This window comes from Plectropomus leopardus, chromosome 2 (assembly GCF_008729295.1).
Source record: "Plectropomus leopardus isolate mb chromosome 2, YSFRI_Pleo_2.0, whole genome shotgun sequence".
NCBI classification, from domain to species: Eukaryota; Metazoa; Chordata; class Actinopteri; order Perciformes; family Serranidae; genus Plectropomus; species Plectropomus leopardus.
The window spans coordinates 25,867,192-25,885,678 of NC_056464.1; the positions used below are offsets into that span (position 1 = coordinate 25,867,192).

At 38.1% G+C, this 18,487-nt stretch overlaps 2 protein-coding genes across 3 annotated transcripts in view; one reads left to right on the plus strand and one right to left on the minus strand.

The window, feature by feature from the left end:
- The first annotated feature begins 193 nt into the window (after window positions 1-193).
- On the plus strand, window positions 194-10,677 carry LOC121949878 (telomeric repeat binding factor 2, interacting protein). Its single transcript, XM_042495703.1, has 9 exons — window positions 194-273; window positions 2,183-2,428; window positions 3,069-3,219; window positions 3,400-3,630; window positions 4,941-5,036; window positions 5,153-5,795; window positions 7,131-7,234; window positions 7,473-7,898; window positions 9,595-10,677. Exons 2-9 carry the CDS (start codon window positions 2,199-2,201, stop codon window positions 9,814-9,816), a joined length of 2,103 nt encoding a protein of 700 aa, XP_042351637.1. The 5' UTR covers window positions 194-273; window positions 2,183-2,198; the 3' UTR covers window positions 9,817-10,677.
- A 3,234-nt stretch (window positions 10,678-13,911) lies between these two features.
- iffo2b (intermediate filament family orphan 2b) overlaps window positions 13,912-18,487 on the minus strand; it is a 39,779-nt gene continuing 35,203 nt past the window's right edge. The window contains exons 5-8 of one of the 2 annotated variants that reach the window (XM_042506458.1): window positions 18,056-18,204; window positions 16,940-17,111; window positions 16,696-16,794; window positions 13,912-15,759 (exon numbers count right to left, since the gene is read on the minus strand). In XM_042506458.1, coding sequence (XP_042362392.1) covers window positions 15,526-15,759; window positions 16,696-16,794; window positions 16,940-17,111; window positions 18,056-18,204 — 654 coding nt within the window. In that variant the 3' untranslated portion in view covers window positions 13,912-15,525. Of the gene's footprint in view, window positions 15,760-16,695; window positions 16,795-16,939; window positions 17,142-18,055; window positions 18,205-18,487 lie in introns of both variants that reach the window. The other variant, XM_042506450.1, reaches the window with a different exon arrangement.

An 18,487-nucleotide genomic window follows, 5' to 3' on the forward strand; every position in this document is an offset into this window, starting at 1 on the left:
TTATGGGCCATGTCTTGTTAAGTTGCTCGTTTTATAATAGCCACATTTTAAGAGAAGTCAAATTATGTGCTGAGGTTTCAAATGGTTAAGAAAATGTGTAAACGCGGTTTTTTGATGAAGTTAAAATACAGTTTTCTATGATTTATACACGCAGCCAGGGGCGGCAACGCGACGGAGGCAATCCACCGAAGAAGAACAAAACCCGGAAGTAGGATTTGTTTTGCTTTTGTCGCGGCGGGAAATCTCATCGAGGAAATAAACAAACGCTACACGGTGAGTGTTACGTTCACGTTCCTCATCTAAACAGTGTTTTATGTATTCATAACATCACCTCCCTATGCAGCATCTCTCTTAAAATCTGCCATTTAAGCGCGCAGCGCTAAAGCTAAACGTGCTAAGAGACTTAGCAACCGTAACCAACGGAAACCTGCCAGCTGCCCGCGAGAGAGCTGCTGCCGAGGAAACGTGATGAAAGACAGCAGTTTACTACTTTTAATGTCCGATAATGTCATTTTCATTTGGTTCATAGGAGTTTTGTGTCTCCCGGTAGTGTTTCCCAGCACGTTAACGTCTATTATCGGTTTATTAATGAGCCGCAAATCAGTAAACTGCAACCAGCTGCTGTAAATTTAAGCGCTCTTTGCCAAACTGTTACACTGTTTCAGGTAAAAACGCAGGGCTCACCCCCGTGTTTCCAGGTTCCTATGTTTCTTATTTTAAATTAGATTGTGACAGATAAAAGGGATAGCTATGCAGTTAGTTGCAATAGCAAAATAACGAAGGGACGTGGGCCTCCCTCTCAAATGCAGTTTGTATGTTAAAAATCGGTTTAGACACTGTGGAAACATTTAATGTGTAAAGTCAGGAAATATGTATGTATGTATGTATGTATGTGTGTGTGTGTGAGTGTGTATATGTATGTTTGCGTGTGTGTTTATATATATATATATATATATTCCAAAATATTTGTATTTAGATTTTTCATTCTGTTATATACAGTTTTTGCAATCGTACAACACATAACATACAATTACTATCTTAATACAATATAAAATAAATAATTAAAAAAAAAAAGAATGCTCCTCATGTTTTAATAAATGGTAATTTATACAAGATGGAGTACATTAATTGCAAAAAATACAAAATATGGCAAGTATTTAAAAGACAAAAAGAAAAATACACAAGCTGAGAGACTGCATGGTGCACAGATATTAGTCTTTCACTTGATCATCTGGTAAATCTAAATCCTTATATTATTTATAAAGGGACTCTTTATTAAGTCAATTATCCTTTCTAATGGAAGGCTTGATAACATCATACTTATCCTTTGATTAGTGCTTGGCCTGTCAGGGTTTTTCAATAAAAGTACATTTTTTGCATAAAGCAAGCTGAGGTCTATAAATACTTGTTGATTTTGTACTATTGTTATATTTCTGTGGATACGGTTCCATAAAAAAGTGTAGAGTCCACCGTGATTCTTCTTGAATATAACTTTACCTCTCCCCAGAATGTTTTAATCTTTCTACATTTGCAAATATAGTAAAACAATGTTCCTCTATTTTCCTCTGTTTTTTTTTGCACATGACTGCTATGATTTTTTTTTGCATCCATTTCATTCCACTGGTGTCACAGATTTCAACATATTGACCCAGGAAACCATGCATTGAGCATTTGATCTGAGGAAAAAAGCATTGCTGGGAACACCCTTTTAAAGATCTCCTTAATGAGTCACATTAAGAGGATATTGAGCATGGTAATGTTGATACACTCATTTAAATGATCTGGGCAGTACATTGCAAATGCTTCTCAGAATAATGCAATAAAATTCAAAAGCATTACAGACCACATCTTCCAGAATGATAAACAGTTTAACCAAAATTGAACATCATAAGCTTCATGGGTGAAGGAGTTATTGCAGTGCTGTTATGTCAGACTGCATTTATAGCTACTCTGAGCTTTATTCTAGCTATAAACTGGCAATGAAAGGCTGCAACTTGAGGAAATGCTCACAATTATACATTCACAAATACAACTGTGCACTTGCATGAAACCACGGATCAATTTTAAATTGCGATGAAACAACAATATACAACACAAACACACTAAAAAGAAAAACAAACACCACCTTTTAATATTTGACACGTTAAGTATCGTCTTCTCTGTATTTCCCTTCTTTCACCAGGTGAGACATTTTGACCATGGCGTCCAAGCAGCAGGATGTGGCCAAATCTGACATCTCCCCGGTTCTGTTCATGACCATGGACGGTGAACCCATGGCTTTTTTCTTGAGGCCGGGTCCTGTAAAACGCAAGCTGCAGCCGCTCATCAATGCTGGAGGAGGGATGTTGTCCAATGTGCAGCAGCCCGGGGCGATCCTGCTGATTGACCCAGAGGAAAGACGCTCTGTTCCTGAAAGTGCCGCTCACTGGTACGTGACGGAGTGGGATACTAATAGAAAGTGTTAATGTCAGGAGGAAGTCTATTCAGTTGATAAAAATAAAGCTAAGTGGCTGTACCATGAAAGACTATTGTTTAGTGTGGATACGTTTATTATTTAGCCAATTTATCTGTCTTATTTGGAAATTTAGTCTGCTCAACATTCACTTATACATCTTAATCATTCATATTTTATTATTTAATGAGATAAGTTGAATCTCAGCGTTACACCTAATAAGCTAAAGTCTGTCCCATCATTCACAGAGCAGCAGCAATGTATGTGTTGTTGTCAGCATTTTGTAATTTACCTTTACAACAACATATACAGCAGCTGTTGTTAGAAAATGCCCAGTCTTACATGGCAAATGTAAACAGCATTGTACTCCGTAACAAAGAGCTTTAATACTGTTACAGGAAAAAAAGTATACAAACATGGCTTACTCAGTTAAGTTTTATTGCTTCTTTCTAATGACGGAGGACTTTTAAGTTTTAGCACAATCCTCTAAAGCGTTGTCATGTATTTGTATGCGATCAGCCAGATAATTTAATTCACCAAAAGTTGCTAATGTGTCTCTAACTTAAAAAAGTAATCCAAGCACGGGAAATGAAGCTGCTGTCTGTCTGCTCCTCAGGTACGTGTCCACGCAGTACATTCACGACTGTATTGAGAAGGATGCGCAGCTGAATTTAGAGGACTACAGATTAAATCCTGAAGTTGTCCCGAGACAGTCACCTCGACTCAACAGAAACAAAGAGACCACTTCTGGACTTTCAGGAGGTACGGTGTAAAGACCGAACTATACCTTTTCTCAGTAATCAGTGATTAAACCCTTAAAAATTAACACTGGTTTTGTATTGGCTGTAACATTTCTAATCAAATAAGGAATTTATTCTACTGTGTTTATTTGTTGATTAAATGTTTTGAAGCATACACTTCCCGTCCCGTTCGTTAGGATCAGGCAGGTCCCCTACACCGCTGAAGAGGACGCTGCCATTTTGAGTTATGTCAGTGAGCACAAGAAAAAGATCGGGGGAAACCGGCTTTGGCAAGAGATGGAGAAGCAGCAGCTGACGAGCCACAGCTGGCAATCGATGAAATATCGTTATAGAGTTCGACTGGCAAAGAGACAGTCAGAGGTGGAGGAGGTGGAAACCACAGAGGACGACACCGAGGCAGCAGAGGGAGAGACTGAGGTAATTTACCTGGACGGCGTTTTGTCAGATATTTCTCTGTATTCTTTCAGAATTGACATACACTTACAGGTTACAGTCAGGGTTTCAGTGGTCATGGAAAACCTGGAAAAGTCATGGAATTTCCCAATCACATTTTCCAGAAAGGTCTTGTTACTAGTAAAAAAAGTCATTGAAAGTTTTGGAAAAATCATGAAAATAAGTTGTGTGTAATAAATTAAATGACATGAACTTAACATAATGGTGATAAAGTCACCATTATTTTACATTAATGTCATTTTCTGTGGCTGACAGCGTAAAGCAACTTTAATATGCGTTGACATGTGACAACTTTTTGGTTGTTTTGTTTATTTGCTCATCACATAGTTTTCTTCATTTTGTCCCTGTGTTTTGTCTCTCCCTTCATGTGTGCTCACTTGGCATGTCAAATATTTTTTAAAGACTTTTGGCTTAGTGGAAGAGCATACAACTTAAAAGAGCTGTATTGTGTGTGTGTGTATATATATATATATATATATATATATATATATATATATATATATATATATATATATATATATATGTACAATAATACATACATACATACATAACACACTATATGCCTAGTGAGCACACATGAAGGGAGAGACATAATGTGGAGAACATAAAGAAATGTCACTTGAGTTACTTGGGGGTTTTGGCCTATAGTGGATGCAGTGCAGGAATTTCCTTTTGTTTCAACAGCTCATGATTCTTCCCAAAAAGATTTAAAAAATTAAATTTTGTATTATCTCTAAGTGTGTTCACAGGGCTTTTGCTACATAAGGTTTTTTTTTTTATTACAACTGTCTAAACAGATGTTGTAGTCTTTTTTATATTTTCTTGATCAAAATTTTATGGTGTATATTATTATTATTTATTCTGTATTTATGTTCTTAACATTTGCAATCATTTGCCTTCATTTTTTATAATCTGCTATTGTGTCTAGTGGATTCCAAAATCTACTGGCTGTTAAATAGATGACCATTGTTTTTTTTAAGGACTAGTGAGTGAAGCAAATCTGGCAGCCACTTACATATTTTACCAGCATTTGGCGGGTGCTAACTTTCAGCCCTGCTCTTGGCAATAATTTTATTCTAACCTTCTGAAAACCTCATTCTGAATCTGGTTTTTGTCACAGGGCCTTTAAAGTGGAGTGTATTTTTAAATACCACCACTGGGTGGCACCAAAAATATCAGTTATTGAAGTTTGAATTAGCTTTCTAATTCTTTCAGATGTCTCATTCATCTTTTAAAGACCTGAACCCTGAAGTTTCTTCTCCGTCTGCTTGTAGGTGGAAGGAAATCAGGAGACAGATGCTGAAAAACCCTCCAGTGCAGAAGATGCTGCGTCTCCTCAGACACATTCAGCGGAATCAGACCAAACACAGGCACTAAACAGAACTCGCTGTTTGCAACAAACATGGCGTTGAATATTAATTTTGTATGTGATAAAATAATTAATTAAATGAGCAGAAGTGAACACAATATTTTGGTGTCTCCACAGATAGATGTTCAGTTGATACCATCTGAGACCACACAACCAGAAATCGTCGAAGCTCAGACTTCCATCTCTCCTGAAGAAGAAGTGCAACATGTGAACCCACAGGCACAAGAACAGCCAGCTGAAAACGCACAGGTAGAGAACGTAGAAGCTGAAACATCAAACTCCCCCCAACCTGAGGGACCAAGTTTGGACCCACACACAGATGCTCAGCCCATTTCAGCTGAGAGCGCAGAAACAGATGAACCACAAACAATTATCTCTCCACACAAAGAAAGTGTGCCAGAGGACTCACCTCCAGCTCAGCCTGAGTCTCTGCCCAACACCTCTTCTCAGAAAAAGTCCAAAGAGAAGCAGAAGGCGTCCCCTAAGCCCGAACAATCGCCGCAGCGATTAACACGCAGGCAGCTTGTGGTCGAGGAACCCTATGGCAAAAAACTCAGATCTTCAACAACTTCTCCGGGGCAACCGTCATCACCTCCCCAGCCCTTAAGGAAAACAAAATCAGCCGTTAAGTCTGCACTTCAAAAACACATAACAGTGGAGGAGCCGCCTGCTAAGAGAGCCAGAGGAAGGACTCCAGCAACTGCAGAGAGTCAACAGGAAGAGAGTGGGCACGCTGCCGTCTCTGAAACAGCACAAGCAGGTTTGTTATACCTCAGTCAGAATGAGACACTAAACAAAAAGACAAGAGATGCACCGATCCGACTTATTCAGCACTGTTAGGATACCTGTGCTTGGATATCTGCCAGTACTGAGTGCTGATACAAAACCAGCATTTGATTAATAAACTGAAACTAAACATTTCTTTACTAACATTGTAAAAAAAAATGTAACAAATTAATACCTAGAGTCAATAGTTCAAATATTACTTCAATACAAGTAAAAGTTGCTGAGTCAAATTATTACTTGAGTTGAAGTACTAGACTACTTGCTTTTTAAAAAAATATGTTAGTATTTCTTTAAATGTCACATACTGTTGTTAATTGTTATACATTTACAGTACCTAGTGACTCTAAAACAACTGACTGGATGCTTGTTAAATATGGATGTCAAGTTGTTGTAGGAAGTTGTGTAGTTTATGTGCTGTGAACACAGCAAACATTTAAGACAATACAAATCATTCTTCATCTCAAAAACTTCAAATCTGGAATCAAGGTACGAGTGGGTGGGTGCGTGATCTGGTCAGGATTCTTCATCTCAATCTGCAGATGCAGCTTCTACTAACACCACATAACCGAATACAACCGCCTACAGATGAACTCTCCTCTCTGCCTGACTCTGCTGACGAGCTGCCCTATCTGAGTCACACATGCGAGAGGTAGAGATACAGGAACACCACTTCAACGAACAAGCTACTCACAGAACTGCGTGATCACAGTTTATGGACTCTTGCGCTTTAGAAATGGAAAAAAAAAATCTGCTTACTTTAAATCAAATGTAGCGAGTAATGAGAGCCTTTATAGATACGTACTGGAGTCAAAAGTACAACATTTATCTTCAAATTTATTGGAGTCAAAGTAATAAGTTTCCTAAAAAGTAATACTCAAGTACTGTAACTTAAGTAAATATACTTTGTTACTGTCCAGCACTGTGGAATTGTTATTTATTATGAGAATAATAAGTTGTGCACCAGCAATTTGGGAAAAAAAACTTTAAAAAATAACCAGAATAATAATTCAAGTGTTAACCTTTTAATTAACACACACACACACACACACACACACACACACACACACACACATACACACACATGCATCTGTAATCAGATGTAAACACAGAATTGTAATGAACAGAATGGCCCCTTTTTCTCTGATACCCACTCCAGCTGTTTGTGTGGGTATTTGCCCAATATTAGATTTGGATCGGTGCATACATAACATAGACGAAGACATATACTTATACAGATTTGAGTGAGATGTTCAGTTGGGCAGAGTGGTTGATCTCCTCTCATCTTTCTACCTTCATCACCATTTTGCAGATACAGAGTCTAACTCAGCGCCGCAGGAGGGACAAAAGAAGAAAGAGAAGAGAAAGTTCGGGATTTTAGAGTTGGCTACAAAAGAGTTTGAAGATGAAAGTGAGGTAACACAAAACAGAATATCACATTTATATATCTGTACGTGCTGTGGAAACATATAGACATATGCTTGTTGTTTTTTGCCTCAAAAACTCATAATCTGCTCAGATATTCTCCTCCACAAATAAAACCTTGTTTTTGGGCTGAAAACAAAGGCAGTGTCAAAGGACCATATTATTTCCACATGGAAAAATCCTGAGTTCTTCTTCAAATATTTAAACTGTTATTGTTCTCGTCTCTCAGTCTGATGAGGACGGGGCTCCAGACACCCAAGCTGGGACAGCGACGGTACAGCCCACGTCGACAGAACCTCCACCTGCCACCTCAGACCGAGCTTCAGATGCTGCTTCCACACAGTCCAATCTTGAACATGGCCTCCAGGAGAATGTCCAAGAGGCCTCCAGTAGCAAATGCCCACCAGAGACAGTCTGCCCTGAGCCTGCAGCTGCTGAACCTGCAGCCACCAAGTCCGTCAGTGTAACCTCCAAGGCCCACCTGTTCATATTCGACAGTGAATCTCAAAAGGAAGACTCTCAGTCCATTGTTGGTGACGATCCAGTAGCTCCATCTAAAACACAGCCAACAGTGACTGACCAGCCAACACTGACTCAGGTCCAGTTGGAAGAAGACAAGCAGCGAATCAGAGAGCTGATGAAGCAGACCAACCAGGTGAGCACTGTGGTGCACTAGATGCATCCGAGAGAGCAGAGGCACACTAATCTTCATTTTTCTCCACAATCTTACTACAAATTAACTGAAAAATCCAGAGTTAAAGGTGCTTTTTAATATTTTTGTGATCAAGTAGTTAATGAGAACAATGTTTTTGTGAAGTTGGTCTGGTATGGAAAGAGAAGGCTGCAGCTGTCAAGGCCAGGCTGCAGTCCAAACACTAAGGCCATGTTTACACAGTCAATTTACATCCCCTGAAAAATGTCTTGTTTTTCTACCTACAGGCTCAGATTAATATTAATATTAATACAGTACAGCAATATTAAAAGGATCCCTATTTTTTTGTTAAACGAGAAAAAAACAGAAAATTGCTCTCTTTAAACCCACCAGACTCCATTTAAATAATTTAATTTATCATTCAAAGTCGTCTTAGTTCATCTTCTCCCTGTTCCATCAATCACCAACTCTGGTTGGGTAAAATAAACCCTTAATTCTCCCTGTTAGATGTCAAATTATGCTGCTTCTATACACACTAAAACGATTGTTTATTTATATTGTCTGGTGGGTTTGGTGATGGTGATTTTGTGTCAATTTCTGGTTAAAGTGATAGTTTTAGATTTTTGAAGTTGGGCTGTATGAGATACTTACGTATAGTCAGAGTATTACATACAAAAGCTGCTCATTGCGCTCCCGGTTCTCAGAAACAGACATCCCACAGTTTAGCATTACCATGCTGTATAGAGGGGGCGAGATCAAAATGTGTTTTAGCCACTTTAAAAAACACCTACCTAAAAATACAATATCAGTCTAAGTGGATGCTGTATTGTGTGTTTTCAACTTGAAGCTTTGTGTCAGTTGGATCATGTAATGGCTGCTAACCGCACTTCGTGACCCAAACAGCTGACCGGCGCCGGATGAGAAATGTAGTGCCAAAGGAAAGTGGTGAAGGCGAGGTAAAGCTGTGAAAGTCTGAAAGTCTATACTGCCCACATAGGCTGATATTGATTTTTTTAGGTAGGCCTTTTTAAAGTGGCTAAAATACATTTTGATATCAAACCATGCGGGCTGCACACCCCGTCTGTTTCTGTAAACCGGTAGCACGCCGACCGCCAGCTACTGTATATAATACACTGACTATACATAAGTATCTCAGAACGATCCCTTTAGACAAAAAGGATCTAAAGCTTTACTCAAACCGTGTTTAATTGTTTAGCCATCGGCAAAGAAGTTGTGAGCCTCCAAGGACTCCAAGGAGAAGTAGTTATTGAGGTTAAAATCCTTGCATGACGACATTATAGCACATCATCAAACACAGGCTAATGGTGCTGATGGTGGTGCTGCTAAGCTGTCTTGTCATTATGTCGATGACTGTGAGTTATTGATATTATGGTAAGTTTAATGAATCACATTTATAGTATTAATTAATGTAATGATGTCTCTTCCGAGAGTTTGAAAAATACACTTTCCCAGCATGGGATTCCTTATTTGATTATAAATGTTACAGCCAGTACAAAAACCAGTGTTAATTTTTAAGGGTTTAATCATTGATCCCTGACTCCGCCCTCACCATGCCCTTAAACTATGACTACTCACTGACTGTATCTATGTGCTATTTATTCTTTTTAAAATTATCTTTGGCAATAACTCCTCTCTGTCTGTGTCAAATAATAACCCCTTGTAACTATTTTTGTTCCAGGACTTGGTCAGTGTGACCAAAGCCCTGTTGAAGACCAGTGGAGACTTCTCTGCTGCTCTGGAGCAGCTTTTGAACCCCTCCACCAACTCTGGACCACTCTGGAGTCGCAGTGATGACAGTCTTTTGCTCTCAGCTGATCCCGTGGTCCGACAGCAGCTGCAGGAGAAATACGGTGAGGAGGGTGTTGCCAAAAGAATCATGTTCCTCGAAGTAGCGGGATGAAAATGAAAGACAGGTCAGTACAGTTAGAAAACGGGAAAATAGCAGATCTGGACATACGGAGTATACTAATATTGAAAGGTAGAAAGTCAAAAACATTAAATGATTAAACAAATGATTTATTATTTAACATTCTAAAGTGGATCAAGTAGAAACTATTATTTGTGCCATGTATCTATGCTTTTGTTTGGGGACCAAATCTTTTAATGTGTTTTAAAATACTATTTTATGTGTTTTAAATCAGTTCATTTTTTTCACTATGGAATAAATCTCCTATTTTAGAACAGATTGCTTTTGAATGACTGAAAGAAAAATGACCCGTGAAATTGGTGAGTTCAGCTAGTGGTCGCAGATAAATGAAAACTCGGGTCAAGACAAGATAAATTGGTTCCCTTTAACCAAAAAAGTTGCTGCTCTGATTGTAACAAAACGTGCCTCGACTACTTGAGTATTAGAGATGTTGTAAAGGTCTTGCATTTTTCATACACTGTGACAATATTCTCCATGTAAGTTAAAAAAAGTAACAAGGTGATATCCACTTTATAGTAAACAGAAAATAGTGTGTAGAAAATTAAGACCATTTTTTTAATGAATGCCAAGAATGACCAGTTTGAGTAAAGTCATTAATCTTTACTGAACTGGAAGGTAATGATTTGATTAGGGAAATCACACTGTCCAACAATTATTTATTGATTGTACAACCCCGATTCCAAAAAAGTTGGGTCACTGTGTAAAACTTAAATAAAAACAGGATGCAATGATTTGCATTTTTTTTTACCTCTATTCAACTGAGTACAGTACAAAGAGCAGATATTTAATGTTCATGCTGATAAAATATTGTTTTTTTTGTAAATAAACACTTATTGTGAATAAGTTTGCCTTCAACATGTTTCAAAAATGTTGGGACAGGGGCATGCTTACCACGCTGTGACATCACCTTTTCTTTTAGCAACAGTTATTAAGTGTTTGGCAACTGATGACACTAATTGTTGTGAAAGTAGAATTATTTCCCATTCTTGGTTGATATATGACTTTGGTTGTATTTTGTGTTTCATAATGCGCCACACATTTTCAGTGAGAGACAGGTCTGGACTTTAGGCAGTCTAGTCTAGTGGACGCACTCTTTGCCTACAAAGCCACACTATAGTGAAACGAGCAGAATGTGTCTCATTGTCTTTCTGGAATAAGCATTTGTGTCCCTGAAAGAGACATTGTCTGGATGGCAGCATATGTTGCTCCAAAACCTGTATTTATCTTTCAGCATTAGCAGATGCAGCGGCGAACTGCGTTTACTGACAATCATTTTCCAAAGTGTCCCTGAGCCCATGTAGTCATATCCTGTACATATTCATGTTGGTTTTTAATGCAGTGAAGCCTGAGGGGTCAAAGGTCACTGGTATTCAGTGATGGTTTTCAGCCTTGCCCCTCACATACCCTAAAATCCCTAAATTACTTGCAAATGTGCTTTGTGAAACTTTGTTCTTTAATTGTTTGACTCTTTGCATACACAATGCACCTTTTCGAAAAAAAAAGTCACCGTCCTTTCTTGTAAACAACTGAGCCTTTCGTGATACTTTATTAGGTTAATTTAATATGTTTATGAATTGTCAAATATACTCTATAGATAATCTGTTTAACACCTACAGACAAAGCAATACAGTTGAATTGTTTTAATCAACTAATCAACTAAAAAGCTTTTAAAATGTTATAAATACTCTACAAACTATCCATAAGCGGACCAAATTTAGATCCAAATAAAGTGTTACCAATACAGCAATACAAATACAGCTACAACAAATGATTATTCTCTTGATTAATTTTTTCGTCATTAAAATGTCAGAATATAGTGAAATATCCTGTGTGATCTCCCAGAGCCCAAAGTGAAATCTTCAAGTATTTTATCTGACCAATAGTTCAAAAATCCAAAGCTGTTCAGATAGTTGTCCTATATGACAAAGAAAAGCATCAAATTCTTAAGTTTAAGATTCATTTAAACCAGCAAATGTTGGATTTTTTGCTTACTGACCAAAGTGATTATTCAGTCATCAATGCAGCTCTAAATACAAACAAACAAATATTTTCTGGACACATGAAGTCTAATCTTAATATTAAGAGTATTCATTGAATGGAAAGTATAAAAATGAAACAAAATGTAGCCTTGACTTTTATCCAATCCACCATTTTATTTTATTTTCCCCCAAATATCAATTGAGTACATTCATAATTTTTAAACAATCTGCCCCATACCCACATGAATACACTGTATCGATAGTTTAAACAAAATAATAACAAATCTAAAAGAAAAAAGTAATTAAATTAAAGCAGACAAATAACCCACTTAAAATGAAACCAACAGGACGCTTCCTGTGATGCAAATGAAACATAAAGAATCCAATACAGTTCAGAAGACTTTACCCAAATATGGCCACGAGTATTGCTGCACCTTTATCTCCCCGTCACTTTTATGAAATCAAACATAAAAAATAATAACATTTAACAGCAAACAGGTATGCCAATGAACATGTGAAACTGTATGTTGACACGACCATATAATTAACCATATAATCCCAGTGCCACACTGATATAAACCATTCATATAAAACCCTTTTTAGTATGAAACATTCACATCCACCCGCACCTAATTTAAACACATCTAGGTCACATACTAGTTGGTCAGGTACAAACCCGTTTAGTAAAGCAAAAACATACCAAGGTCTCCAATAACAGCACACCATTTATCCCTGGATTTCAACAGCTACATTTATTTTTTTGCTCAGCTTTTACCTGTAAGGTCTTTAGAGGATGCTTCCAATCAAGCTACATTCATTAAGGAGGGTTGCTACAGTTTTATCAACTGGATGTCGTTTGAATTTGACCTGCTTCGAGAGAAGAAAATGGAGATAAAACACATAATGTAATATCTCAAAAATCAGCTCTTCAAATTAAACACGCGTGTGGTGGTCATCATGTACAAACACTGAGACTTTCCAGAGTTAGTAGGATTCATAGCTTGATTCACATCTTTGTCATGTTACTGTACATTTTGCTTTGGTTGGCTGGTTAGTGTGATGGTGGTGTGGTTTGGGCTACAATAGCAACACGAAAGAGCAAACTGTGTTGTTGGGCCTGCAGCTGTTTCTGGATGTCACAGCCAGTCAATCAATAAATAATAATGTGGATACAAAGTACAGTACCAATAAAAAGAATGGCTCTTTGTTACTTATCAGGCTGGTTTTACATCAACTCAAACATAAAACGATATGACAGTTCTCTGTGAGTAAGACGATTCCTCACTCTTGTCTTATAGTCAATTAGTTTTTGTTATGTTTAAGCTGATGGTCAATAAGTGACCGAAACAACTTTAATAATCCTGCAAAAATGAATTAAAGCAAATATGGCGACAATAACACACTTTTTGGTTAACATAGAATGATTAAAAAACAGTGAAAAATACATTTTATGCCACAAATACAATTAATTACAATTAATTAATGATTAGGATTGACGCAGTCTGCATTGTAGCGATTTAGTTCAAAAAATAATGTTATATATAAAAAAGAAAGACCCAGAGCCCCCCCCCCCCCCCATCCCCACAAACATGCTGAAATAACAAAAGGCCCGCATTTTAACATTCTGCTTTTGTAAAACTTCAAGATAGAAGTAGCACTTAATCTTTGATCCAGCAAACCGTACGTACATTATAATAAAAAGAGGTGATAAAAAGATCACTTCTGTCCCCATGCGTTCATCGTTTTCTACGCTGATCCAGTGAGGCGGCACTGAAAAGCGAAATTGTGAGACATCTCAGTCTGATGCAAAGAGACTAATTATGAACATAAAGGCCTCTGGGGTATACGATCACATGCCTACAGTCCTCTGTACAGTCTGACACTTTAAGCCCCGATTCACATGAGACAAAGCAGGATGTGCAACACGTCTGGAACAGAGTCCCCTGCAGGACAGCAGGTGACGGCACATAATTAAAACACACGCAGACAAAAAAGTTTCTCAAAAAAAAAAAAAGCAATATAAAATTTGGATCAATGAAAATGATGTGAAAGGGAAGCTTTTCAAAATGTGTCCTTTGGTTTTACTTAAAGGGACAGTTCTCCACAAAATCAAAAATACATATTTTTCCTCTTCCCTTTGGAGCTATTTATCAGTCTAGATTGATTGGTGGGAGATGTCGAGTGTTGAAAATATTGGCCGTAGAGGAGTCTGTCTTCTGTACACTGTCAGGTGTTAGGTTTGCAGGTGTAGTTCAGGAGAGAGAAAATAGTACCTACATGAAACTGCCCACAGTAAGGTCTGTGGCTTATCTTAAGTAACAAGGTCATGATTTCTGGAGAGAGACATTGCTTTTGAGTTTTTGAAAGGTATTTTTTGGCGCTTTTAAGCACGACAAACTGAGTGCCATCTATTTGCATATATTTGAGAGAAGGCAGACATCTCTACGGCCGATATGTCCAACACTTGGCAACTCACACCAAAACAATCTGGGCTGATAAATAGCACTACAGGTAAAAGAAAAAAATGTATTTTCGATGTTGGGGTGGACTACCCCTACATTGGAGGGCATTGTTTAGCTTTGATAACTTTAATTTGATTTCTGTTGGATTTTAGCCATGTAAAATAATATGTTGATCTACACATGATGAGAACAATGTTTCCTCAATAGAGTACATCAGAAACAGAACAATCACTGCCTGTAGCGAGACTGGCAGACGTTAATGATTATAGTCCCTTGTTGAGGGGGCACTGTTCCAGTTTTTACTTTTGATGTCGTTAAAAAAAACAAATGTCCCATACTAAGATTATTTCACGCTTAAACACACACAGAGACACACACACACACACACACAGACGCACACACACAAAAAGCTCTCAAAATGATACATAGAAAACACCTGCTTTGCTTAAAAGGCTAATCGTATTGGTTTGACGAGAAACGAGGAAGAGTGAAAGCCAGTCCAAAAATAAGGCCAGCTAAATTGCATAGAACTTCAGTAGTGCACTGATGCATCAAAAGACTGTGCTCCTTTCCTCTGTCAACTTTGGCAATTCTGCAGAGTTCCCTCAGAAACCACCAGAACTCCCAACACCATTTGTTTCTACTCCTTATTTTGTCTCCTTGGCAGAAGACACTTCAACCCCAAACAGTTTAATGGACCGCAAACAAAAACAAAACTGTGTTCCAACTGGGCGAAGAGATGTTTGTCAATCTAAATGAAATATTCAATGTATTTGCAATTATATTTTTTGTGAATACTACGTGGAGGAGCACAATATGTACTATTTTAAATTCCTTTTTAAAAAAGGACATTAATAGGGTGGGAATTTGTACAAAACACTTCTAGGCCAGTTCAAAACATTTCAAATGTATTTTTCTCTCCCCTAAAATGATGTGAAGCTCTGGAGAAGGATCCAGCGAGGCAGCAGTGAGGAAGAGAGCACAGCTCGGACTCTATTTGCACCCTTTCTCTTTGTGAAGCAAAGACACCCCCCACCTCTCCCTAAACAAAAGAAATAGTATAAAAGCACCGGTTCTGGACCTGCATCAGTGAGCACCACCATCAGAACTTTAACAGGTCAAACAGGCCAAGATTTAGGTTTTTCCACCGCTCTAGCAGGGTGGAGCTCTATACACATTTAACCCCTGTGATGACAAGGGACGTTTGGGAAGAGATGGGACAGAGCCCGGCTATGCAGCCATCAACTAACAGGGACTTCAGCCTCTGCGTCCTTGTCCGAGATCTCGTCCTGGATCTCGTCTGTGTTCCCTGAGTCGCTGCTGGCCCCGGAGCTGAAAGAAGGAGAGTTCCTGCCGCCTTTAATCATCCGCCGACACGTCTCCATCTGCACGTCCAGACCTCGCTTCATGCTGCACATCTCCATGTACTCATGAAGATGTCGATTCATGTCACTCTTTGCTGTGGCCAATTCCATCTAAGACAAAAAGTGACACAACATGAGGATGTGAGAGACTTTGCAAGGATGAATCATCCAAGATTTTTTCGGAGCTGTCTCACCACCACCCGCAATTTAATTTAATTTTGTCCAGATGTGAGTAGTTCCTCCATCACATGTGTGCATTGCATTGTGGGACTGATAAAAAAAATTAAAAAGAAAACAAATATAGGCAGGAAAAATATTCATATATTAAGTCAGCTGTAAATTGCACACAATTTGTTTCAATTGAAAATGTGTAAAAAAAAAAAAAAAAAAAAAGAAGTTAGCAACTCAGCAGAAAAGTCTACACAGTTGGCTAAAAGTATCAATGTGTTATGCTTAAAAAAGGGTTTTAAAATAATGAATATACAGTTTAAATAGTTAGAAAACTAAAAATAATGAGTTAAACAGCAAACTAAAAATAATGTATATATATTACAGTTCACGTAGTTAACTAACTAAAAATAATGAATATACAGTTAGTCTGATAACTAAATATAATGCATACATGATGAAAGAGTTAACTAAACATAATACATTTGCAGTTAGAATAGTTACTTCTGCCACTAGCAGTAGAAAATGCAAACATGATCAAACCAACCTAAACACTGACAGCTTAATTACATAAAAATACTGTGACAATATTGTAAAATCATGTTAAAACTGTATAAAAGAGCATTGTGAATAGTGTTTAATAATAACAGGTTTATTAACACATTTAGACTCTGACAGGTGGTGTTGATGAAGGGTTACTTGAGGTCATCTGATGGGGAGAGGGGGTGACGTCTTAAAGAGAGGGTTGGCACCACTGATTTGTTTTTTATATGCTTTAATCTTGCTTTGTGCTTGCAAGTTTTCTTTTTTTCCCACACACAAACACACACACACACACACACACACACACACACACACACACACACACAGATTGTCTACCTCGATCTGGCCGATGGTCTCCTGGTACTCCTGCTCTCTGGTCTTAAATAGTGACTCTGTTTCATCGATGAGGCTGCCAAGACTTCCATCCTGGGAGTCCTTAGAGAGCACAGACAGTGGTCTCATTCATCATGCATGAGCAAATGTCTGACACAGCACCCATGGCAATGAAATACACGCTGCTGTGCATGAGTTTAAAAACTATTTACTGTGCAAAAGGACCATAAATGCAGGCAGGACTCACTGGATCAGCGACTTCACCGTTGCCTTCAGAGATGCAGGCAGCTGCGCCCGGTGTTGCAGTGATGGTGCACGGCACGTTGTAGTTTGTGAAGTCCTCCCACAGCAGTAGAGTCTCCTCGTTTTCCTCCCAGGTCAGACTGTCACAGTCGTCGTCAATTTCAAATGTCTCGCGCCTGGCAACAAAGGAGTTATCTGAACAATGTCTACGTAGGACAAGGACAGAGAACGGAAAGAACAAGAGAGAAAGAAGAGGAAGAACAAGTATAACAGCCACCAGGTTCAGCAAAGGTCACAAGCAAAGAGGAAGATGCGCTTATAAGGAAGACAAACAGATGGAAGGAAGAGTTTATGGAAACAGGAGCAGGCAGTTCACTTTATCTTGAAAATATTTTAGAGGTTATTGATGAGGAAAACTGACAATGTTTGAGAGAGTAAAGCCATTTGAGGGCATCCATAAAAATAAAACCTATTATTAAATTAAATTATTATAATTAAACCTGGTTCAACATTAATTTTCTTGTGCTGTATTCAAATGCCTTTTACAAGCTGTTTAACCCTTTGAAACCTGAGCTTTTTTAAAAAAAAATGGGAGAAAAACAGTGAAGCCAGAAATGTCCCACAAATTGAAAGAAGCTTGTAAAAGGTGACAAGAAAAAATACCTGATTTTTAAAGGGTGAAATAAAAAAAGATAAAATGTCCAGAAATGTGTTTTTTGCCTTTCATTTTGTGCTAATTTCTAGGTAATTTTCTAAAAAAAAAAAAAAAAAACTAAACTAAAGAAAAAGAAATTTCCTGCTCATTTTTGGCCATGTTTTCTTAAGTTACCCATTGCCTTGTCCCCACGTCTTTGCAAGAAATCAAAACAATTTTCTCAGGTTTGAAAGGGTTAACAAAGCAAATGAATGCCCCTCAGTATTTATATCTGAGTTTTGCTGAATCAGCATACTGTATGTTTCTCCATATAAACACTAGGGGGAGATGATAGAGTGCACAGTGCAGATCTGTCGAAACAACATCTGCACTGGTAACTGCAGATAATATTTGGATTCATTCAAATCAGCGAGGACTCGACTCTCGCCTGTTTGTGCATTGGTGTTGCGTGTGTGTGTTGCTTACAGCTGGTTGAGCATGCGTTTCATTTCGTCCGTGATGTTTAGCGACCCGGGGACCTCCTCCTCTGAAAGGCTGGGTTCTGCATCCATCTCTGAGCTCTCCTCATCAGACACGGCTTTACGCTCTTTTCTCCTGCAGCACGCCACAGCACCCTAAAAAACAAACACACACAAAGAAATTTAACACACATGTTGCTCGATAATCCAAGGCAAACCTGATGTGGCAAAACGTTATTTTTTTGCACATGATTTATCAAATAAATATGTGCTGTGGCAATAAAAAAATGCTACTGTCTGATCATCAGCACCCAATAAGGTGTTTTTCTGAATGGTGTGCAAGGAGTTGTACTTTCTACAGATGAGAAACTTTTTAACTATTTTATAAATACTGTAAATATAAGAAGTCCCATTTCAGTTAGGGACATATTCTACGATA